Raw genomic sequence first — 19,189 nt, forward strand, 5'->3', positions numbered from 1 at the left:
CAGGACGAGCCATGGTTGTGCTATCCCAGTCCTGTTCATTGCAACAATTTGTTAACCAGAAACAGTTAAACAGAATATAACAGTAGTCTTGCACCCGGGTGGTAGTATTACAACTTTCAAACCCGCCTTGTTCCTCCCCTCCCCCATCAATTGTAGTGCCGGAGCCTTCACGGTCATAGGTCAATTCCCTGGAGGGTCCAACCCACTACCATCCCCAGTGGTACGTCGTCATCACAAACACCTCCTCTCAGCCTTAAGCAGGTAGCCTCCACTCCCCAATTATTGGTTGGTGAGCACTGCCACATACCCTCGTTCAACGAACCAAGGTATGCATACTCTTTCCCCTCTGCCCAGGACGCAATCAAAGAGCCCAACCCAGTCATCCCCTCATCCCTGAGCCCCATGACTCCGCCATCACCTATAGGTCTATTCCCTTGCCAGACTTCCCGCCCATAATTCTCAGCCTTTCCCCTTTTGTTGAGGTTTCTACCTATCTCCCAACAACTACACATGCATCTACAGCAGGGGCCTTCTCCCAGACTGCGGGTGGATTGGAAAACTCTATCCCCTAAGCTTGTCTCTCTACCTATACCCATAGGACCCCCACGAGCTGCCCCACTCGGTCCTCTGTTTAGAATTCCCAGGGTTCCCATGCGGGACAGAAGAATTTCGAAGCTGAGGGAAATGGATGCAATACCAAGCGGATGCAAGAGACAGACGCAAGACCAGGAAAATGCCACTAGCCTCCACCCCCAATTCCTCTAGCGCTGCTCACTTTCATAGTTTTCACCCATAATACTCCCCCTCTCCCTCAAGCGAAAACCAAAACAGGTCAACATTGCGAGGGTTGAGAGATACTAGAGTACATACTCGTTAACTCCTACAGGCAGACGATGTGCTTGGTGTTGTGGATGGTGTCACAAAACCCGTTCGTTGCACCAGCCTCCCCGTGCACGATCGATCCAAACTACTACACCCAATTGTATCCCTTCACTGCTGTTCAGGTCTTCACCAACATAACTCTCGCTGCCACCTTTCCCACCTTCCCTGCATGCCATCATGCAAAGGGCCACCGCACCCATCGCCTTGAGCGTGTGGGGGGCGGTGGTACTGTACTCGGAGGTACCATCCATTAAATTTCTATTCGATTTCCCAACCACCGGCTCGCACCCCAATCGGGATATTCTTTTTATTATTATTATTATTATTATTATTTATATATATTTTTTAATTGTTTTTTTTTTGTAATTCTTTAACCTTTTATATATATATATTTAATGTCTCTCTTTTTTTCCTCTATGATTATTTTTTTTCTTTTTTTTTTGTGATCCTTTTATATCTTTTTTTTGTTATAAAAACCTATTCCTTTATTTTTAATTCTCTTTTATTTTTAATGGCCAAAGGCTTGATAGCAGAGTGGAGAACCTCCAAATGATTGTAGCGAAACGTTTCAACGGCAACAATGTTGATGGTCAAAGCCTTGGATCAAAGAACACGGCTCTGTGCAGCAGTTGAGCGGCTAGAGGATTGAACAACTCTGATACGAATGTAACGAACAATGTTTGTATACACAACAGAGTAATCTTTAGAATACTTTGAAGACAGAGACATCCATTGTAGGACAATAATTGTATATTGAATATTGTATAAAAGAATTGATGAGATGATTACAACGAGTGTGAGGGCCTGCTTATATACCTAGGCAGGGACATACCTCTTCATTACTAATAATTAGTTAATTAATCATTTATTATGATTATTATTATTTACATTATTTTTTATTATTTTACTACTATATTCATTTCAAATAATTCTGGAAATTGCATCCTTCTACCATACAATCCATCCAGATTCCCCATGAGGGCGAGTGTGTTCCATATATTTATGATCCAAGACAAGCAGTGTGGGACATTCATTTATATATCTAGTTCACAACATGCACATTTTTTGAGCTCCCCCGGAAATTGTGAACCTGCTTGGTTGGCCCTTTGAGAGAGTGGTGATGCTGACAACATGCACGGGTTGGCCTCCATCAAAGTCAAAGTAAAAAGGATTTTTTCTCTAATAGAAGGGCGCTGTGAATCCACTGGGAAATTCTTTCAAGCCCATTTTCAGAAGTTCATCCAAGTGGACCATGATTCTATTGAATCCTTGTGATGATTCCGATTGGGTTTTTCTCAAGTTTCCACGGTTTATTTTGGTGGATATTGTAATCTTATTTTTATTCAGTATTTGCAGTAAAATAATTTTGCTCAGAATTAAATACATTTGATAATTATCGGTTGATTGCAATAAGCGATATTTTTATTGATTCTTCACAAACTCATTGGCCAACTAATGCCAAAAGATCTGCTCTCACTCTAACATCATTATAGGCAGATATGGTGACCAAGTCCAAAAGCCAGCCATCCATGTTGTGCACAATCCATACTGGCCTTTGTATCAGGTTTGTTCCCTGCTCAACAATAAAACTAGCAAGTTGAGGAGAGATCAATATAGCAACACCACCTTTTTCTATAGAACTGAGTTGCATGATACGTGGAAATGGGTATGCGTTTCTGAAACGCACTGGAAACATGACTCCCCAAAAATTTGAAAACAAGGAAACATGATATATATATATATATATATATATATATATATATATATATATATATATATAGTGCATTATATTGAAACTTGGAAAGAAGTCATTATGATTCAGATTAAATGAGCAAGAAAATTTAAATGACAAGCAATGTTTAACCATCACTTATATTGGGTTCCTCATCATTAGTGTCACCCTTTGCCTCTAACTCAATCCTCTAGAAACATCAGTCAACACCAACCAATTTTGATGAAGCTATCTAATCCAAACTTTAAAATATGCAATGAAAAGCGCAGCATGCCTGATCTATGATTTTGGTTTCAGTGAAGAGTACAATTTTTCTAAGGCCATGATAGAGAAGTGCAAGCAATATCACTAACATCGATGTACATAAAGGGCTTGGTGCTCTTGATTAACTACCAATTCCATACCTTCATACATGATAGAATCTAATGAAAATAATCCTGAAATTCTGAAAACTGTTAAGTCTGCTGAATTTTGAATAGGATATGAAATTCTACTTTCTCCATATGAATACCGATGAGGTTGGAAACACTCTCAAACGTCCTGAGACAGTTAATGGTAATGTTAAAATTTTAAGTAAAAGTGACATGTATTTTACTTCAAGAATTTAACATTACCATTAGTTAACAACATTTTGGTGCAAACTGAAAGTGAAACCCTTTTTCAAAGAAAAATTTCCAGTCTTAGAGGTTTCTAGAAGTCTCATTAATTCATAATTAACCTCTGACTAGGCAATAAAACTAAAAATGTGGGTCCCAACAATTAAATCAAGGCAAAATCAGACAAATTTCATTTGGAAACACATTGTACAGACATTGAAACATGTTTCAGTTTGTATGAAACACATTTCTGACATGTGAAATGTGTTTCATACAAACTGAAACACGTTTCAGTCAAGTTTTGGAGTTCCGATATGGAAATGCAGCTGATAAGCAAGTTTCCTGAAACATAAATACACAGATGGCACCTGGCCATATTACATAAAGGGTTGTACCCAGTAGAACCCTAAAATTTTGACTTCTTGCAAACAGATAATATTCAGCCTGCTGACTGAGGTCAACATCTTGTGGAGGATGTGTTTTCCGAGGTGACTTTAAGCCCCCAGAGATTCCTCCAGCCAATTGGCCCAAGGATCCAACCGTTATTTAAAAATAAGATTGATATCCATTTTGTCAATTAAAGCTACATGCCTCAATAGCTGTATTTTAGCATAGGCTATAGCATTGATGGAGATGGTTAGAAGAGTTATAGTCATTTGAATAGTTTATAGTCTTGTATATAAAATTATTCATGGGTAATCTTTCTTTTATTTTTAGCAAGTTTGATCGTATGTTTCACTTTCTACTGGAGGTGGACAGGCTTGCTTATTGCAGTCGAAGTTTCTTGTATTATTCTATACTCCAGAGTCCATGTTATAGTTTTTGGCAATTCGGGTGTCTGATTTTGTGTGTTGGTGTAAGGAATTCAAAGGTCAAGAGATTATTCAAGCTTTTTTGGAAGAGAATCTTAGGCGCATGCGGCATGACATATTGGTAGACCTTCCTAGTGCCAAATATTCAGTTGATTGTAATTTGCTAATTCAAGGAGGTCCCGCATTTGAATGAAGATTTGGGATAGAAACTTATCTGTTTCTCTCATGCTTTAATCTGCATTAATAGTTTGGCACATCTTTTGGTTAATGGGGAATCAGGATGCTAAAAAAAATTGAACATTGTGATTATGTTATAAGTTGCAAGTTGAATAGTACTGCTTTGGTCTCCTGTTAGTGGCCAAGAGCACTATTCATGGTTGATCATGCTTGGTGGAGTAATAGTTATTGTTAATCATACAGCATACAGTTCTCCTATATGATTGTTCAAGTTATTGTTAATCGTGCCCTGATTATTGAAGTGATGATAAATCATGTTTTGACACGTAGCAGTCTTAGTCACAACTAGTGGTGTTCTTGTTAATAGCAAGGCAAGGTAGAGCAAATGTCATGCGAACTCCACTGTCGCTAGTAGTTATTTAACATGAATTTCTGAAAACTCCTTTAACACGGTTTCTTTACTGATTAGTTAGGAAGTTTTGAGCAAATATGCTATCTTAGAAGTTAGAACTGTAGAACTTGCCAGCAAAGTAGCAAAACATGTTGGAAACATAAAATAAATTCTGTTCTGTTTTTTTGCCATCTTTCAGCCAGTGCTTCATATTTTATTTCCATGGGGCATGGTCATCCATTTGACTGACTTAGACATACGTAATAATATTAAACCAGGCTTCCTTTACATATGTTTGAAATTTGATATGAATCTATATTAGTCAGCCTATTTTATCTGGTCATCCTATGCCTAGCATGGTGTTCTACATGCAAAACACAAGATAGCAGAGCAACAAGGAAGAAACTGAAGAAGATTGGATGTCCATGATATGCCATAAGCATGAACATTTATTAAAATTTTTAATCTGGAACTTCACCAGTATCTTATTGTTCACTTTTTTCCATTTTTTGGTTATTTACATGCTCAGTTGATTTCACTCCAACACTCTTCTCTTTTCTGCATAAGCACTAGTAAAGAGAATAAAGATAATTAATGATAATTGTACATCAGAAAAACAGTGGGGCATCTTTAGTTAGAATGGTGATAATGCTGTTAACAGTTTTGTTCATGTCAAACATTGCCATGGATGGGGCTATCATCTCACATCAAGCAGAATGTTTTCATGGTCTTTCTTGTTTGTTAAAGCATCATGATTCTAGCATATTTCTAGCACCTTGAACATCGTTTATCCTTTTCCTAAGGTTTGATCATTGATGATTGTTTAAATGCATAAAGCAATTCATCCTAATAATTTTTTTCTTATGGTTTTAATATTTTCACAGCTAGTGAAAGGCTTTGGCCTCGAATCTATCCTTTGGAAGTTCAAAGTTGGCAAATCTATGAGGGTGTTCCTATGATCAGCTTGTATTCTCTTCAAATTAACCCTTCACCTGCTCCTCCTGCTTTTGCTTCACAAACAGTTGTTCAGTTGCAGCCCATTAAGGCAATGTCAATTTGACCATAAACAACATTTTTCTTAGCATGTTTGAAATTACTTCCTGAATCAGTAGCATGGAGTCTTTCTTCTAGTAGCATTTACTGAGACATTCATTTGATATTTCTGTAGATTAATCTTCAAGAGGAATCATGCTTAAGAATTACTTCTTTTGTGGCTGATGGCATTGTGGTAAATCCTGGTGATGTTTTACCTGATACTTCTGTGAACGCCCTTTACTTCAGTCTCAAGGAGTTTGACCTTACAATTCCGGTAGATGCAGCAAAGCTAGATCAAGACATTTGCAATATTGTTGATAACTGCTTCACAGGGGCAAGACTTCATGTTGAAAGATTGATTTTTACACAGTCACCATATTTGTCATTTGAACTTCTCAATCTTGAAAAAGATCCAGCTTGCTTTTCTTTATGGAAGGGCCAGCCTATTGATTCCAGTCAAAGAAAATGGTTTTTGCGGGCAACACACTTGAGTTTATCTCTAGAGACGGGAAGCTTTGATGATTTAGCTCAGAGTAAAAGCCCTCATGATTGGACGTCAGGCTTGTGGAATTGTGTTGAATTGCATGAACCTGGCATAGAAGGAGCAATGGTGACGGCAGATGGTAGTCCATTGGTTACAGTACCACCTCCAGGTGGTGTGGTCAGGATGGGTGTAGCATGTAAAAAGTTCACCTCAAACACTTCTGTAGAGCAACTATTATTTGTCTTGAAATTATATGCATATATGGGGAAGGTGGGTGAGGAAATATCAAGAATTGGAAGTGGAGGTAAAGAAAGAAGCACAGGTGAAAGTATGCAACAAAGGAATGGAAACAAAGAATTGGATAAGACTGGATCATTTGGTAGCTTCGTTGAAATGGTTCCCAGTGATACTGCTGTTAGTCTTTCTGTTGATGATCTTCATCTGAAGTTCCTAGAGTCGGTCCCTGGCCAAATGGAGATCCAAGGCCCACCCTTGGTTCAGTTTTTGGGTAGTGGACTTAACATCAAAGTGACACATAGAATTCTAGGTGGGGCAATGGTAATATCATCTGTATTATGCTGGCGAAGTATTCAAGTTGACTGTATTGAGACCGAATTGGAAACTTCATTGGAATATCTAGAGCCAAGTAGTGGTGTTAAGATTCACCCAGATCAGAAAGGTGCAGATAGCCTGCCTCAGATGCGTGCAGTTTTGTGGATTGATGGTCGTAGAGATAACTTGATATCAAATGGACATTCACATCAAAATATTGTTTCCCACCATGTACCTTTCTTGGATGTTAATATGGTCCATGTTCTTCCCTATAAGGTACAGGATGCAGAATGTCATAGTCTAAATGTGACTGCAAAAGTTGCTGGTGTCCGCCTAGGTGGTGGAATGAACTATAATGAAGCCCTTCTGCATCGATTTGGTATTCTAGGACCAGATGGTGGACCGGGGGATGGTTTGAAAAATGGATTGAGTAATCTTTCTAGAGGTCCACTGGCTAAGCTGTTAAAGTCATCACCACAAGTTAGTGGTGCCAGAATGGAAAGTATGCATTGTTTCTTTCCTCATAAGTTGAAAGGAAATGTCCTGTTTTTGATGATTTTGTTTTCTGTTTATGCTCCAAAAATATTTTTCCTTAACTATTATCCATGACTGACATGTAGATGATTTTTCTAAAAAAACAGACAATGATCCATTTTTGGAGTTTACAAGCCCAGATGACATTCAAATTGATATCAAGCTGCAAGATTGGTGCTTTGCTCTTGAAGGTGCTGAGGGTATAACACGAGATCTAATTTCACAGTTGTCTCCAAGATTCTCCATTCCAAGAGAACAAAGATGCTGGCACATGGCATTCCAATGTGTGTGTGTTAGTGCTAAAAGTGGTGAGAAATGTTCTCATAATCAACTGTTAGAAAAAGAAAGGCCGAATAAGAAGCACCCAGTTGAAGTAATTACAGTAAGTTCTATTGTCCTGTTGTCAGGTTTATTTAAGTATGCTTTAATTTAGACTCGGATAGAAATATAACTGGATGTTACCATACTACTTGGAAAATCTGTCTGAACTCTTTTGATTGTTGCAGGTGAGTGTGGAAGGACTCCAGATCTTGAAACCTGAAACTGGAATGTACAACACTCAATTGGATCCAAGCACAAATTCTGAAGAAGGTTGCTTTTCTAGTCATTTGGCACTTGATTCTTTGGGGAAAAGAAATGGATTGATGGAGGACCATGGCTGGAAATTGAAGTCAGCAGTTGCTCGTAATAGTGGATTTAATCTTGAAGTTCGAATGGTAATATCTGAGAAGGACATTGACACTGGTATGGGTGAATGGGTAGTGCATAGCATAAGAGGATCTGTTAAAGAGCCGGTATATTTTCTCTTCCTTTTGTAGTTCCAACCCTATACTGAGTTTCATTTCATGGGTCAGTCAGTTACATGCAAGATTTTATTAGCAGGATAATTGAGTTTCCTTTATTGTTTTGTTTATGAAATTTCTGCTTGCAGGTGGACATTGAGGCGACAAAGGAAGAACTGGATTATCTGGTGCTTCTTTCCAAGTCAGAAATTGGATCACTTAGCAGAATAACTGCAGGGATATTACAGGTTTTACAGCTTCAAGGCTCATTAGGTCAAGCTACAATAGATCAGCTCAGTAATATTGGTAAAAAATTTGTTATTGTTGCCACTTTATAGTTTTTGTCTATGTTAATTACAATCCAGAAATAAGAGAAATGTCACTTCTTTGTCTATTTTGTAAAGTTTCTAAAGTCGGTTGTATCAATAACTGCAAAATCTTTTTGTTTTTTAATAGCTGGTTTTATGTATGTGCAGGAAGTGGGAGTTTGGATGGGGTTCTTACACCAGACAGGTTTAGGCGGCGAAGCAGCATTGGTAGTGTCTCATGCATGGCAACCAATTCCGTTGAGGCAAGTTCAGGCAAAAGCCTAGATTACACGATCAACATGTTAGAACAGTCTGTTTCTGAATCTCAGGATATTTGTACAACCTTAACTAAGAAATTGCTCAGACATCCTAGGGAGGCTGAAAATTTTGGTGAGAGTGATCAAAGAATGTCTGCTGAGACTTGCATGACAAACATTGTAGAGCTTACAAAACATCTTGAGAAGATGCAAACATTACTGTCTAAGCTACGTAATGAGGTTTAGAGGAAGTTTGCACATGCTTTTAAAGTTTTAGGCAATATGCTGTAATATAAATTGAGCAATGCGTTGATTCTTTTGTACATATCCGGAGGCTACATTTAGATGGAAAAATACCAAGTTAGGTGATAAGTCCATATCCTCACTATAGTTCTTGTTAAAATGAAGAGATCAAAATTAGGAGGCTGGAATTGTGTGTACAATACACAAGGAAACCAAAGGCAAAAGTGGTGCATCCAATCCATTGTTAGCATTATAGTAAAAATGCTGGTATTTGCAGGTTCAGACTTTTGTCGCTCTCATCTCGTAAGGATATAATTGTTGGATCTTTCCCAGTGTCATATCATTTTTGACAGACTGCAGGCAGAGAGAAGATAGTTTCATGGCACAGAAATAAGCAATTTGGACTACATGAACTGTGCAGAGCTTATTTTTGTTGAAGTGCAATCTGGTCTTGACTGGGATGTTTACCATATTCAATGTGTACTGATTGTGTGGCACTAAGGCTATGAAACTGCTTTTTGGTGTGGAGGAATACTATCCCTAACATGGAGCCTCTCAAATCCTGGTGATTCTTTTGGAGATAAAATAAACAAGGCAACGGATTCAATGGGATTTTTATATCTAAATAAAGTTGGGAGACTTCGGCCCCTAAGTGCAGTGTCCATATTTCTGCTCCTCCTGTACGTTGATGTTGGAGAATCAACATGCTTGGTTAAAGCAGACGTGAATATGGATATTTTAGAAAACTATTAGCTTGTGTTGGGTGTATGCTAGTATGCTACAAATTTTATGTCCCAACCGAACTGTTAAGAGCAAAACGTTAGACACATTATTCTTTTCCTGCTGGATGCTGTTAACAGTAAAATATATTTTATAGGCATGTAAGAAACACAGCTGAAAAATATATAAAATAATTTCCTCTCAATGCATCATATTCAAGAGCCGTGATCTACATTCAGACCTTAGGACTGAACCAGGGGAGTAGCTGGATTGAATATAGCTTGGTAAATGGCAAATATATTTTAGAACCAGCTATTTAATAAACATAATTTGTTATCTATGAATATGAATTTTCTTGACCTCTAATCAATGCAGTATGTCATCTCTTCAAGAATTTCACTGTTAACTGTTGAGTTTCCTATGTGGATTACATGAATTTTCATGTCGAAGTCATGTTGCTTATGCTTGAGCTGAAATCATGAAATGTTTACTGTTAGTTATGGGCTCTACGTGCTTAGTACTAGAGAAGGATGTCTAGCAATACGCAAGGATTTACATAACCATTTATGGTTACAATCCCACTGGAAACGCCTCATTTCTTGCAAGTATTCATGATCTAAATATGTTGTGGACAGTAAATTCCACCACAGAAATGAGTGCATAGCAATTTATATTGAGATTCAAATGAAAAACTATCGAAGTCTCACGTTTAGTGCATGCACAAAGATGATAAAAACAGGAAGGAGTGCATAGTATATTGAAATTCGAATGGAAAACTGTTGAAGGTTCACATTTAGTGCATGCACAAGATGATAAAAATCAAACTGGATACTTAGAAGTGCAAATGTTCATTTTTTAACCAAAGCGATTGGTAATGGTTTCGGTTCTTTAAATGTTGCCTACCCCATTTAAATTTCTTAAATTTTAGTTTGTGTTAGCTGCATTTAGTTGGTTGGAAATTTTTTGACAAACATGGGCATTTAACCTTAAACACCATTTTTTTTTGGTAAGTAAATGGACTTTGTATTACAGTAGAGTTACAAAAATTACATTCATTAGAGCATTATAGCTAAACAGTGACTGGCCATGGACATGGGCCTGAGAGTAGGAAAGCAAAAGATGGAGGCAGATATGGGTAGGTCTCTACTCATGAAGGAGAAACAAGAGAGCTTCACTGCAGTTACATTCCAGCAAAATGTACAAAACCATGACTAGCAAGACAACGCTACCTTGAAAAACCAACAACGCAAAACATAGAGCAAGACATGTAGCAATGCTAAATTGAAAGACCACCAGTGCTAGCTAACGTTTACGACGGTTCTCTTGGACCACGGGGACGATTTTTAGTAGTCGGGGTCGTTTGGCAGAGGGAGCCCCGAGGAAGCTGGTTATTTGGAAGAGGCTGGACAATCGGAGTGTCGATGAAGAGAACCATTGACATGGCCACCTTGACCACTGACCTAGCTGCTAAGATCACCACCTTTGCCACAAGAGGGCCCTGAACTAGTAGAGCCAGGTTTCGACTCGCCGCGTGATTGGCAACGTTGTGGCAAGGGGCTACAAGCTCTGGGATGGGTAGCGGTCATGTGCACTCGAGAAAGTGAGGAGTCATCCACTGTATTTGTCGAGGGCGATTTGTACCCTTAAAGCTCCATACCTAGTAGTCGGGTAATTCAATTATATGCAGACTTTGCATGGTGTAAGTGGAATTCCAAGTCCAAGACATTTCCTTCCAACAACACTTTGGTGTCTTATTGGTCCCTATAATGGCACCCTGGGATGTTGCGCAGGGCCCAAAGATGGTCACCAAAGACCTAGAGTTCGTGTGCTTCAACATCTGTCACCATTCTTTTGAAGCGTTGAGGAATTCCACAATCAAAATGTTCATCGTTGTGCCCATGCTAGGGAGGGTGGGAAGGTTGGCCTCACCCAAGCCCTCCTTTGCTGGCTTACCTCGTTCTCAGACCATAATTGTAGAGAAAGCAAATACGAAGGTCTGAAGCAGAGTAGTGTAACCACCTGTGTGCTGCAAGAGGAATCAATCTCCATTGCAATAACTCCCAACAATTTAATGAAGGGTGAAGGACTCAAGATACCAAGTGGCATAGCCATGTACTTAATGCGCTATAAATTTCGGAGGGGGTGGAATCACCACCATTGCTGTCCCTTCTTGAGACATGGTGGGAAGTGGGCCTGATGTGTTGCCGAATTTCCACCCAAGGTCTACTTGTTGGCTTCATTAAGTGAAATTGAATGACGGAGTTGCCAGACTGCCCCTGGATTCGGGGGTAACCTTAAACAATATTAGTATCCATTAAGAATTTGAAATACTTTGAATGACTTTAGTAACTATTACGTTCTCATGCCAATCGACCTTTCTTATATTCCTATTCTAGGCGTCTAGAGCCTTCTTTTTTTGAAGGTTATATTGTACTGTATTTAGGATTTACTCTCATTCGAGCACGAATGGGATACTTTTGAAGGTATCTTACACTTGCCCTTTTTGGAAGTCATGTCTTGACAAAATCTATAAGAAGTCGCTGCTCATACTAAGAATAATGCTGTGAGGTCTCAATGTAATGCATGAAAAAATATATTTTTGAAGGCACACGTTTCTTTTTTTGTTCATAAGCTAGCAAGTTGTTATATTAAGTTGAACAAAAGAGCTATACATGAATTACACCTACTAGTTTTCCACTACGGAAATCAGGCTAACAATGGAATAAAAGTTGTTTTATCATTTTGTTTGAGATAAACAACTAGGTTTAATGCCCTACGAAACAAAACCGTACCTAGGTGGAAGATTATATGTATAGCTAATGTTGAATTGGGAGGACACAATAAGGCTTTCATTACTAAAAAAATAAATATAAATAAAATAAAATTATATCGGAGACCAAAACATACTATAGATTAAGCAATGGGTGAATTAACATTAGCTGTGGCTTGTTCTGAAGAGTCTCAAGGGTCTGCAAACCCTAGACCCATTGTTCTCTTGGCAAGCGTTGGAACTTTCTTATCTACTATTTTGATATGTACTTGCATCTTGTCCATTTGAAGCAAGATCATCTAATATGCTTCATTTCTCTCTACTAATACCTTTCTAATGATGGTTTTGATTAGTCAATATAGGTCCATTCTTTTGTAATACTCGATACCTCCACTTGAATTTCCAATATGTGACAATTATGGACCTATTGCTTCATCAGTTTTTGTATCCATGATATACCCTCTTTCCATTTGTGCCTCTTCCTTTCTTGATTATATCTCTACTCAACCCTAAGGTGGAATTTGTGCCCAATACATATCCATAGATGATTTAATGCCTAGTTGAGCAAAGTGACAAGTGATCTACACCAATGTTAATGTTCATGGAGACTTGGACCTCCATGAACCATAACAATGAGCTTATGAGGGGTGAAATTGAATGATATCAAGATGGGACAAAAATCTTGTTAGCTTAGATTTCCTAGAACAGAAAAGAATACCCTCAAATGAAGCCCTATTAACCCGATTATGTCTAGGAACTAATAATGACCCAAGGGTTAGAGGCTAAACGCTAAGGCATCCATAGCCATGTCTTCGAACAAGAAAAAATTTGTAAGCAAAACATAAACTCAAATGACACTAAACAAAATTGATTTGTTCATTGGGTGAAGGTTTACAATGTCTTAAGGAACATGTTAATATGACCTTTCTACTTGACCCATCAAATTGTAGTGGAATCATACCAGAAAGTCATTGCCGAAACATCTAGAACCAACAATGTACTGGGCAAGTTGTTTTCCCTTGTAAGACAATCATGGAAATGATGTTTAGAGCTCTCACACCCTTGCTCATCAATATTTGCATGTTATGAAGCTTTAAATGGGGTGCCATCTACCTCCTTATACCACATAGGCGAAGGAGAGTAGTTGATTCACTTCACGAGATATGTGGCATGCCTCCATCACCCCATTCAAGGGAGGCATCTTTAAAATTGAGACGCGCACAATTGCACTTTTTGGACAAAAAAATAATAATGTTTCAACAAAGCCTACAAGTTGATGTTGATGATAAAAATTATGCAATGAGATTGCTAAACAATATATCATGCAAATGTAGACTTATATGTATGTATGTATGTATGCACAAGAAACCCCAAGAGGTCTTATAATTGCCAATGTGGTACCAGTTGCCACAAAATCTAGCAAGTATTGAAGAGGGAAACCCTATATGATAAAAACTAGACCAAGAAGCAATAATGGGGTAGTGGCCCACTATCACCACAACCAAAACTCCTTGCTCTTAACAAATTTTCACCGATGGGAGGAGTCTTGGTATGAGGGAGATCACTTATAATAGATATTCTAGGGTTAAGGTGTGAAATGATCTTTCTAGGAACTCTTCAAGAAAGATACAATTTATGCTCAAGCTTTCATAAGGAAGTAATTCACTTTCTATTAAGAGGTATAGGAATAAGGGCACAAGACCTAGGGTTTGATAAATTTGATGAGTGTTGGAGTAACTCAAGGTCAAGACTAGGAGAATTTTTTTCTCACAATATATATAAACAATGCTAAGGCTTATGAAACCTTAAGGAAACCTTTAAGTTGAAGGAAAGAAAACTAGGGTTTCCCTAAGCGAAACCACTAGGGAAAGGAAATTTATGGATGAAATTGAAGTGGATGCCCACTAAAATGATAGATTTAGTGGCAAATACTATCCTCTTGATGTTTAGGTTCTCTAACCACCAAAATTCCCCTTGCCTCGGGATTTATAGCAAACTCTAGTTTCCTAACTTAGCCTTGAAAGGGTCGAAATTAAGAGGAGAAGAAAAATAGACAAAATTGACATATGATCGCCAACCAAATGGACTAGCGCCTTGTTCCTTGGGAGTATGGAGTCCTCAATGCGTTAGATTAGCCAAAGAGCTTCTAAGGAGGCCAAAATTTTGATGCCCTAGCAAGCAAAATTCCAACAATTACCTATGCAATGGAAGATGGATTTTTCATGGGAGAGCTACCAAGAGTTCACCACTAAGGACATTCATTTACACATTATTTATGAGTAATGCATGCAATAGATCATCTAGATTGCTATTGAATAGATATTCAACAAATTAGGGCACAATTGCAATTGTTAGAATCAACAAAATTCCGTACATTAGAAATGTAAGAAATAAATTTTCAACATCTAGATAAACTTACAAGATAACATGCAAAGAATCCATTCCATTCATCCAAAGAATAGCTCCAAAGATGGACAAATCAGATCCAAATGTTAAAGTGCATCAAGGTTACTCCAAATTCTCGACAAGGGAAAAGTATGAATTGGTCAAGAGCGCTGAAACTTCAAGTGTTGAGATATCAAATGAGAGGTCTCTAATATATATGTGCTCTATCATATCCTATTTTATCCTACAAGCCCCTCTAATCACAAGTCGATCTAGTAGCTTTTGCAAATTTGATTTTATCTCCACCAATGCTAGCCGAAATGTTGATGTCATGCTTGTGTGGGCTTCTTGAGGGCTAACATTAAGGCCTTTTCATGCCATGACAAGTGTAGAAGGTATCTAAACTCAAAATCTAGGGGTTGGTCCCTGTATTCTGGTGCAAACCATCTCGTGGACCCCAAATGTGGGTTTGGGGCACAAAACTGGGTCTCATGGGTCTCCAAGTAGTGTAATCTGTCTCTGCTCCAACGTTGAGGGCACTGAAGATGGTGCAAGCCCTCCCATGTCTCAAGGCATGACACAAACCTCATCTAGGCCCTGGATCAACTACCACACCATGTATATTGCTAAGTTGACTAGGGGCATGGTGGTCCAAGTGCATCATTCCATGAATAAGAAAGGAAACGCAGGAACACTATGGGTGTTGAAAGTGCTTATGGCTATGAATGATGCTCTACAACTATTTGGAGTCATATGGCTCTCAGTGCATCACTCGTGGGTGTCAATATGTCACTCTAAAGTACATGGACCCCAGTTAAGTTGTCTAGACCTATAAATAGAACCATTGCCACTTACACATAATATCTAGTGCTGCAACTTTCATCATCAAGTACATTTATCATTATTGCATCTAAGTAAACCAAGCTTAAAATAATTGGTCACAATAACACTTCATATGCGGCTTCTCTTCCAAAGTTGGGGCCTTAGTCATGTTGTTGTTACCTCCCTAGGTAGGAGTGGCTAATATACGACCCTATTAAGTGTTTCTAACCCCTAAATGGAAGTGACATGTCATCAATCCACCCTTCAATCGATAGGTGCCATGTGAGTAATGATGGAACAGAGAGGAAAGAATTCCATGGCCAAGTGCCATGGTCAAAGGGACCAACTATGATGTAAGACCTCATCTTGGGTGTATAAATGTGAGGAGAGAGCAATCGTGGATGTATAAGTTACTTCAACCTTTGTTTTTCCACCCCTATATATTGCCTTTTATTGTTTCTTAATTTTTCTTTGTATTATTGCTTGCAACTCAAGGAATGAGAGCTTGCTTTGTATGATGTATAACAGTTAATTACAACCTTTTGGGATGGTGTAATTCATGTTGGATAGTGTTGTCATTGATGTCAACCCTGGGGTTTGACTGGGTTTGAATTTGACTGAAACACTAATCATTGATGTCAAATTGATAAAGAACGCTTTATATAATTGTCTAATTACATGAAGTTTTCAGCGACAACTAAAGGAGGCTCCAATCCCTTGGTTTACAGGCACCAAATTGAAGGACACACCAATGCCCTGGTTGATAGGCACCAACCTGAATGATGCACCAACACCTTGTGTTTTATCAGCACCCACTAAAAGGACGCACTAATGAGATATTGCAGGCTTCGACTTGCCCTTGCAACACCCTACCACCCTAAAGTGTTCTGAGACACCAACTTGAAGGTGACTCTAATCACCTGCCTTGCACCACCCTACCACCCTAAAGTGTTCTGAGACACAAACTTGAAGGTGACTCCAATCCCCTGCCTTGCACCACCCTGATCAATAGGCAGAATACATTTCATAACTTTCAGATTAAATCCCCCTGTGCTCTGAATCAATGTAAAGATATTGTAATTAAGATTTTACTGCTATGCACAATATGAATGTCACTGTCAAGTCTTGTCATCCTTACTGCACACCACTGCTCAATCTGACCACTGCACTGTCCATTCCACTTTTCACACAATCTTTCTTTGCCTAGTCACAATGCCAAAACAAACAACTGCACAACCTGCTCATCCAACTGAGAATTTGCTCTTGTATAAGTTGTAAACCCAACCTGTACCAAAACAATAAACTCACTGCACTGCAACAATCAATGCAACCTGTAATGGTCAATGTCACTGTATTGTACTGCTCTCGAATGAATATGCATTCAATGGTTCATAGAGCAATCATCCAAATCACTGTGCCAAATTGCTCAAGTTGCTGCAAGTACTAGTGAATGAAATCCAATGATGGCACAATCCTAAATGCCTCAGGTCATCCTTATGACTTGCTTTTTTTGCTCTCAAACTTTGCTCAAGGAGGGCTACCATCATGTCTTATTTCTGCTGCTCAGATAATCAATTTCTTGGTGCCATAATCATTTACTGCTGTCATGTAAGATCAATGTTCAAGAATGTTGCTACAAAATATTGTTATGTCAATATTATTGACATAATGATGAAGCCTTTTGACTACTTTTGATAGTGTATTATCAGAAATATAAAAAACACAGACTGTTGCATATAGTATAATAGTTCACTTCAAGTTTATATGTCTCTCACTCTGTAATGATGAAGCCTTTTGACTACTTTTAATAGTGTATTATCAGAAATATCAAAAACACATTTCCAAATTCAGTAAGTCATCGTTTCAGTATTACACTAAAACACTATTTTTCACTGGAACAATCTCACATACACTCGTCTTCACTACTTCAAGTAATCAACTACCACTTAGCAAGTCAAGATTCTTTTGTATCACTGTTGTAGGTTACTTGGAACTCACATGTATCATTGGTTTCAAATATTCAACTTTTCTAATCAATCATAGTTATGTACCCTTGTCTTTTGCTAGGATCAAACTCTCTTTATACTTGAAATCAAAGCCAAGATGTAAGCTGATACCCAATTAATCAGATGCACAAATTTCTTCAGAACACCTTTAACACTCTAGTTACTGAGGTGCAATTTTTTAGGAAATTTGCCTCAATTCCACTCTTTATCATCTACTAAATATGCACATTCACATTTCACACGTCAAATAACCTCCTCATCAAATAAATTATTTCCACATAAACTCATTGAATATATCATGCATAATTTAGCATACTCTACTTAGCAAAAATTAAATTGTCCATGGTTTTAACATTTCAGTTGATGATTTTTGAAACCCAACTGTTCGATAAGTACCTCTCAAACAAATTCAAACTCAATAATATTTAAAACTAATAATTACCTCCCAAATAAATTCAAACTCAATAAATATGACCATTTATGAAACCAACACACATTAATAATTATAAAAACCCCATACAATAATAATTATAAAAACCACACACATTAATAATTATAAAATAATCCAAAACCTCTACTCATAATTACCATCAACCACCATAAGCCATTTAAATCACTTGTTTTTCAAAACAATCCCTTGTTTATATAACCAATAATGAATAAAGTAAAATTTCCATTCACCACAAATTATCCTTCCGAAATTCTAAATTGCCCCGGGTTCAAATGGCATTTGCATTATGGTATCCAAATTTGATTATTAATTGAGGTGATAAATAAATAACGTCACATTTAATCTATAGTGAAAATGGTTTTGACTTTTTAACTTACTTGATCCTTGCCACTACAATCCGTGACTATTCTTGGAAATGTTCCAACAAAATCAATTGCAAAATGTTGTTCTCTACTTGCTAGGAAGATAACTTCAGTCACACATTAGGGTTTCCCCAAGATATAATATAAACAAGATCGTAAACCACAAATTATTTAATGTCTCCCTTGTTGTTTTTGATAAACTTCTCTAGGGCCGAGGTTCATAGCAAAAACACAATAGATAGTTCGTTGAGGTGTTATGTGAAAAGGACTAATTAATGTTCTTATATAATTTTTTTTGGAATGAGAGGGCTCTCAAAGATGATTGTTGGAGTATTTTAATGAGAAAATATAATTATATTTAAGATATTAATTTAATTTAAATAAAATTAAAATTTTAATTAATAATTAATATATAATTTAACCAATTTTTAATAATGTTTACTTTTAATTATTTTTAGACTTTAATAAATTATTTGTTTTTTTTCTTTCTAATTTATATTTTAATTTTAGTTTTAATATATACTTTTTATTATTTAATTTCTCTTTAACCATTACCATAGTGTAGGAACCATATGGCCATCCTTTGGGGTTTTAGCCCACGAAATGGGTTCCTCGACTTCAAATGTAAATATCTCTTAAATTAGGAGGTTTTTTGTGGTGTACCAAATACAACCAGAAACACATTGATGAGGAAAATCCAATCAAATGGATCTCCAAGCCAAAATCAATGATTTGCAACTTTAAAGACCATCGACAAAGTCGGGGTATGTCCTTAGTCCAAGGAACCTAAACCTTATGACTAGGGTTTTCAATCATCCGACAGTGGAGCTTCCAACTTGATGTAATCCAAACAATTATAACAAGTGTTCTTTATCAATTTGACATCAA

General features: G+C 37.5%; 1 protein-coding gene across 4 annotated transcripts in view; it reads left to right on the forward strand.

Annotated features, from left to right (window-relative positions):
* Window positions 1-9,710, forward strand: part of LOC149233052 (amino-terminal region of chorein) — a 159,296-nt gene extending 149,586 nt beyond the window's left edge. For 3 of the 4 annotated variants that reach the window (XM_089379664.1, XM_089379663.1, XM_089379665.1), the window contains 6 exons: window positions 5,475-5,635; window positions 5,759-7,163; window positions 7,303-7,577; window positions 7,702-7,989; window positions 8,127-8,283; window positions 8,454-9,710. In XM_089379664.1, the coding sequence (XP_089235790.1) occupies window positions 5,475-5,635; window positions 5,759-7,163; window positions 7,303-7,577; window positions 7,702-7,989; window positions 8,127-8,283; window positions 8,454-8,788 (2,621 nt within the window). In that variant the 3' untranslated portion in view covers window positions 8,789-9,710. The remainder of the gene's footprint in view (window positions 1-5,474; window positions 5,636-5,758; window positions 7,164-7,302; window positions 7,578-7,701; window positions 7,990-8,126; window positions 8,284-8,453) is intronic. The other variant, XM_089379666.1, reaches the window with a different exon arrangement.
* Window positions 9,711-19,189: the final 9,479 nt, after the last annotated feature.

This window comes from Pinus tabuliformis, chromosome J, assembly GCF_031772625.1.
Source record: "Pinus tabuliformis cultivar Carrire ecotype Pingquan chromosome J, CPIR1, whole genome shotgun sequence".
Classification (NCBI taxonomy): domain Eukaryota; kingdom Viridiplantae; phylum Streptophyta; class Pinopsida; order Pinales; family Pinaceae; genus Pinus; species Pinus tabuliformis.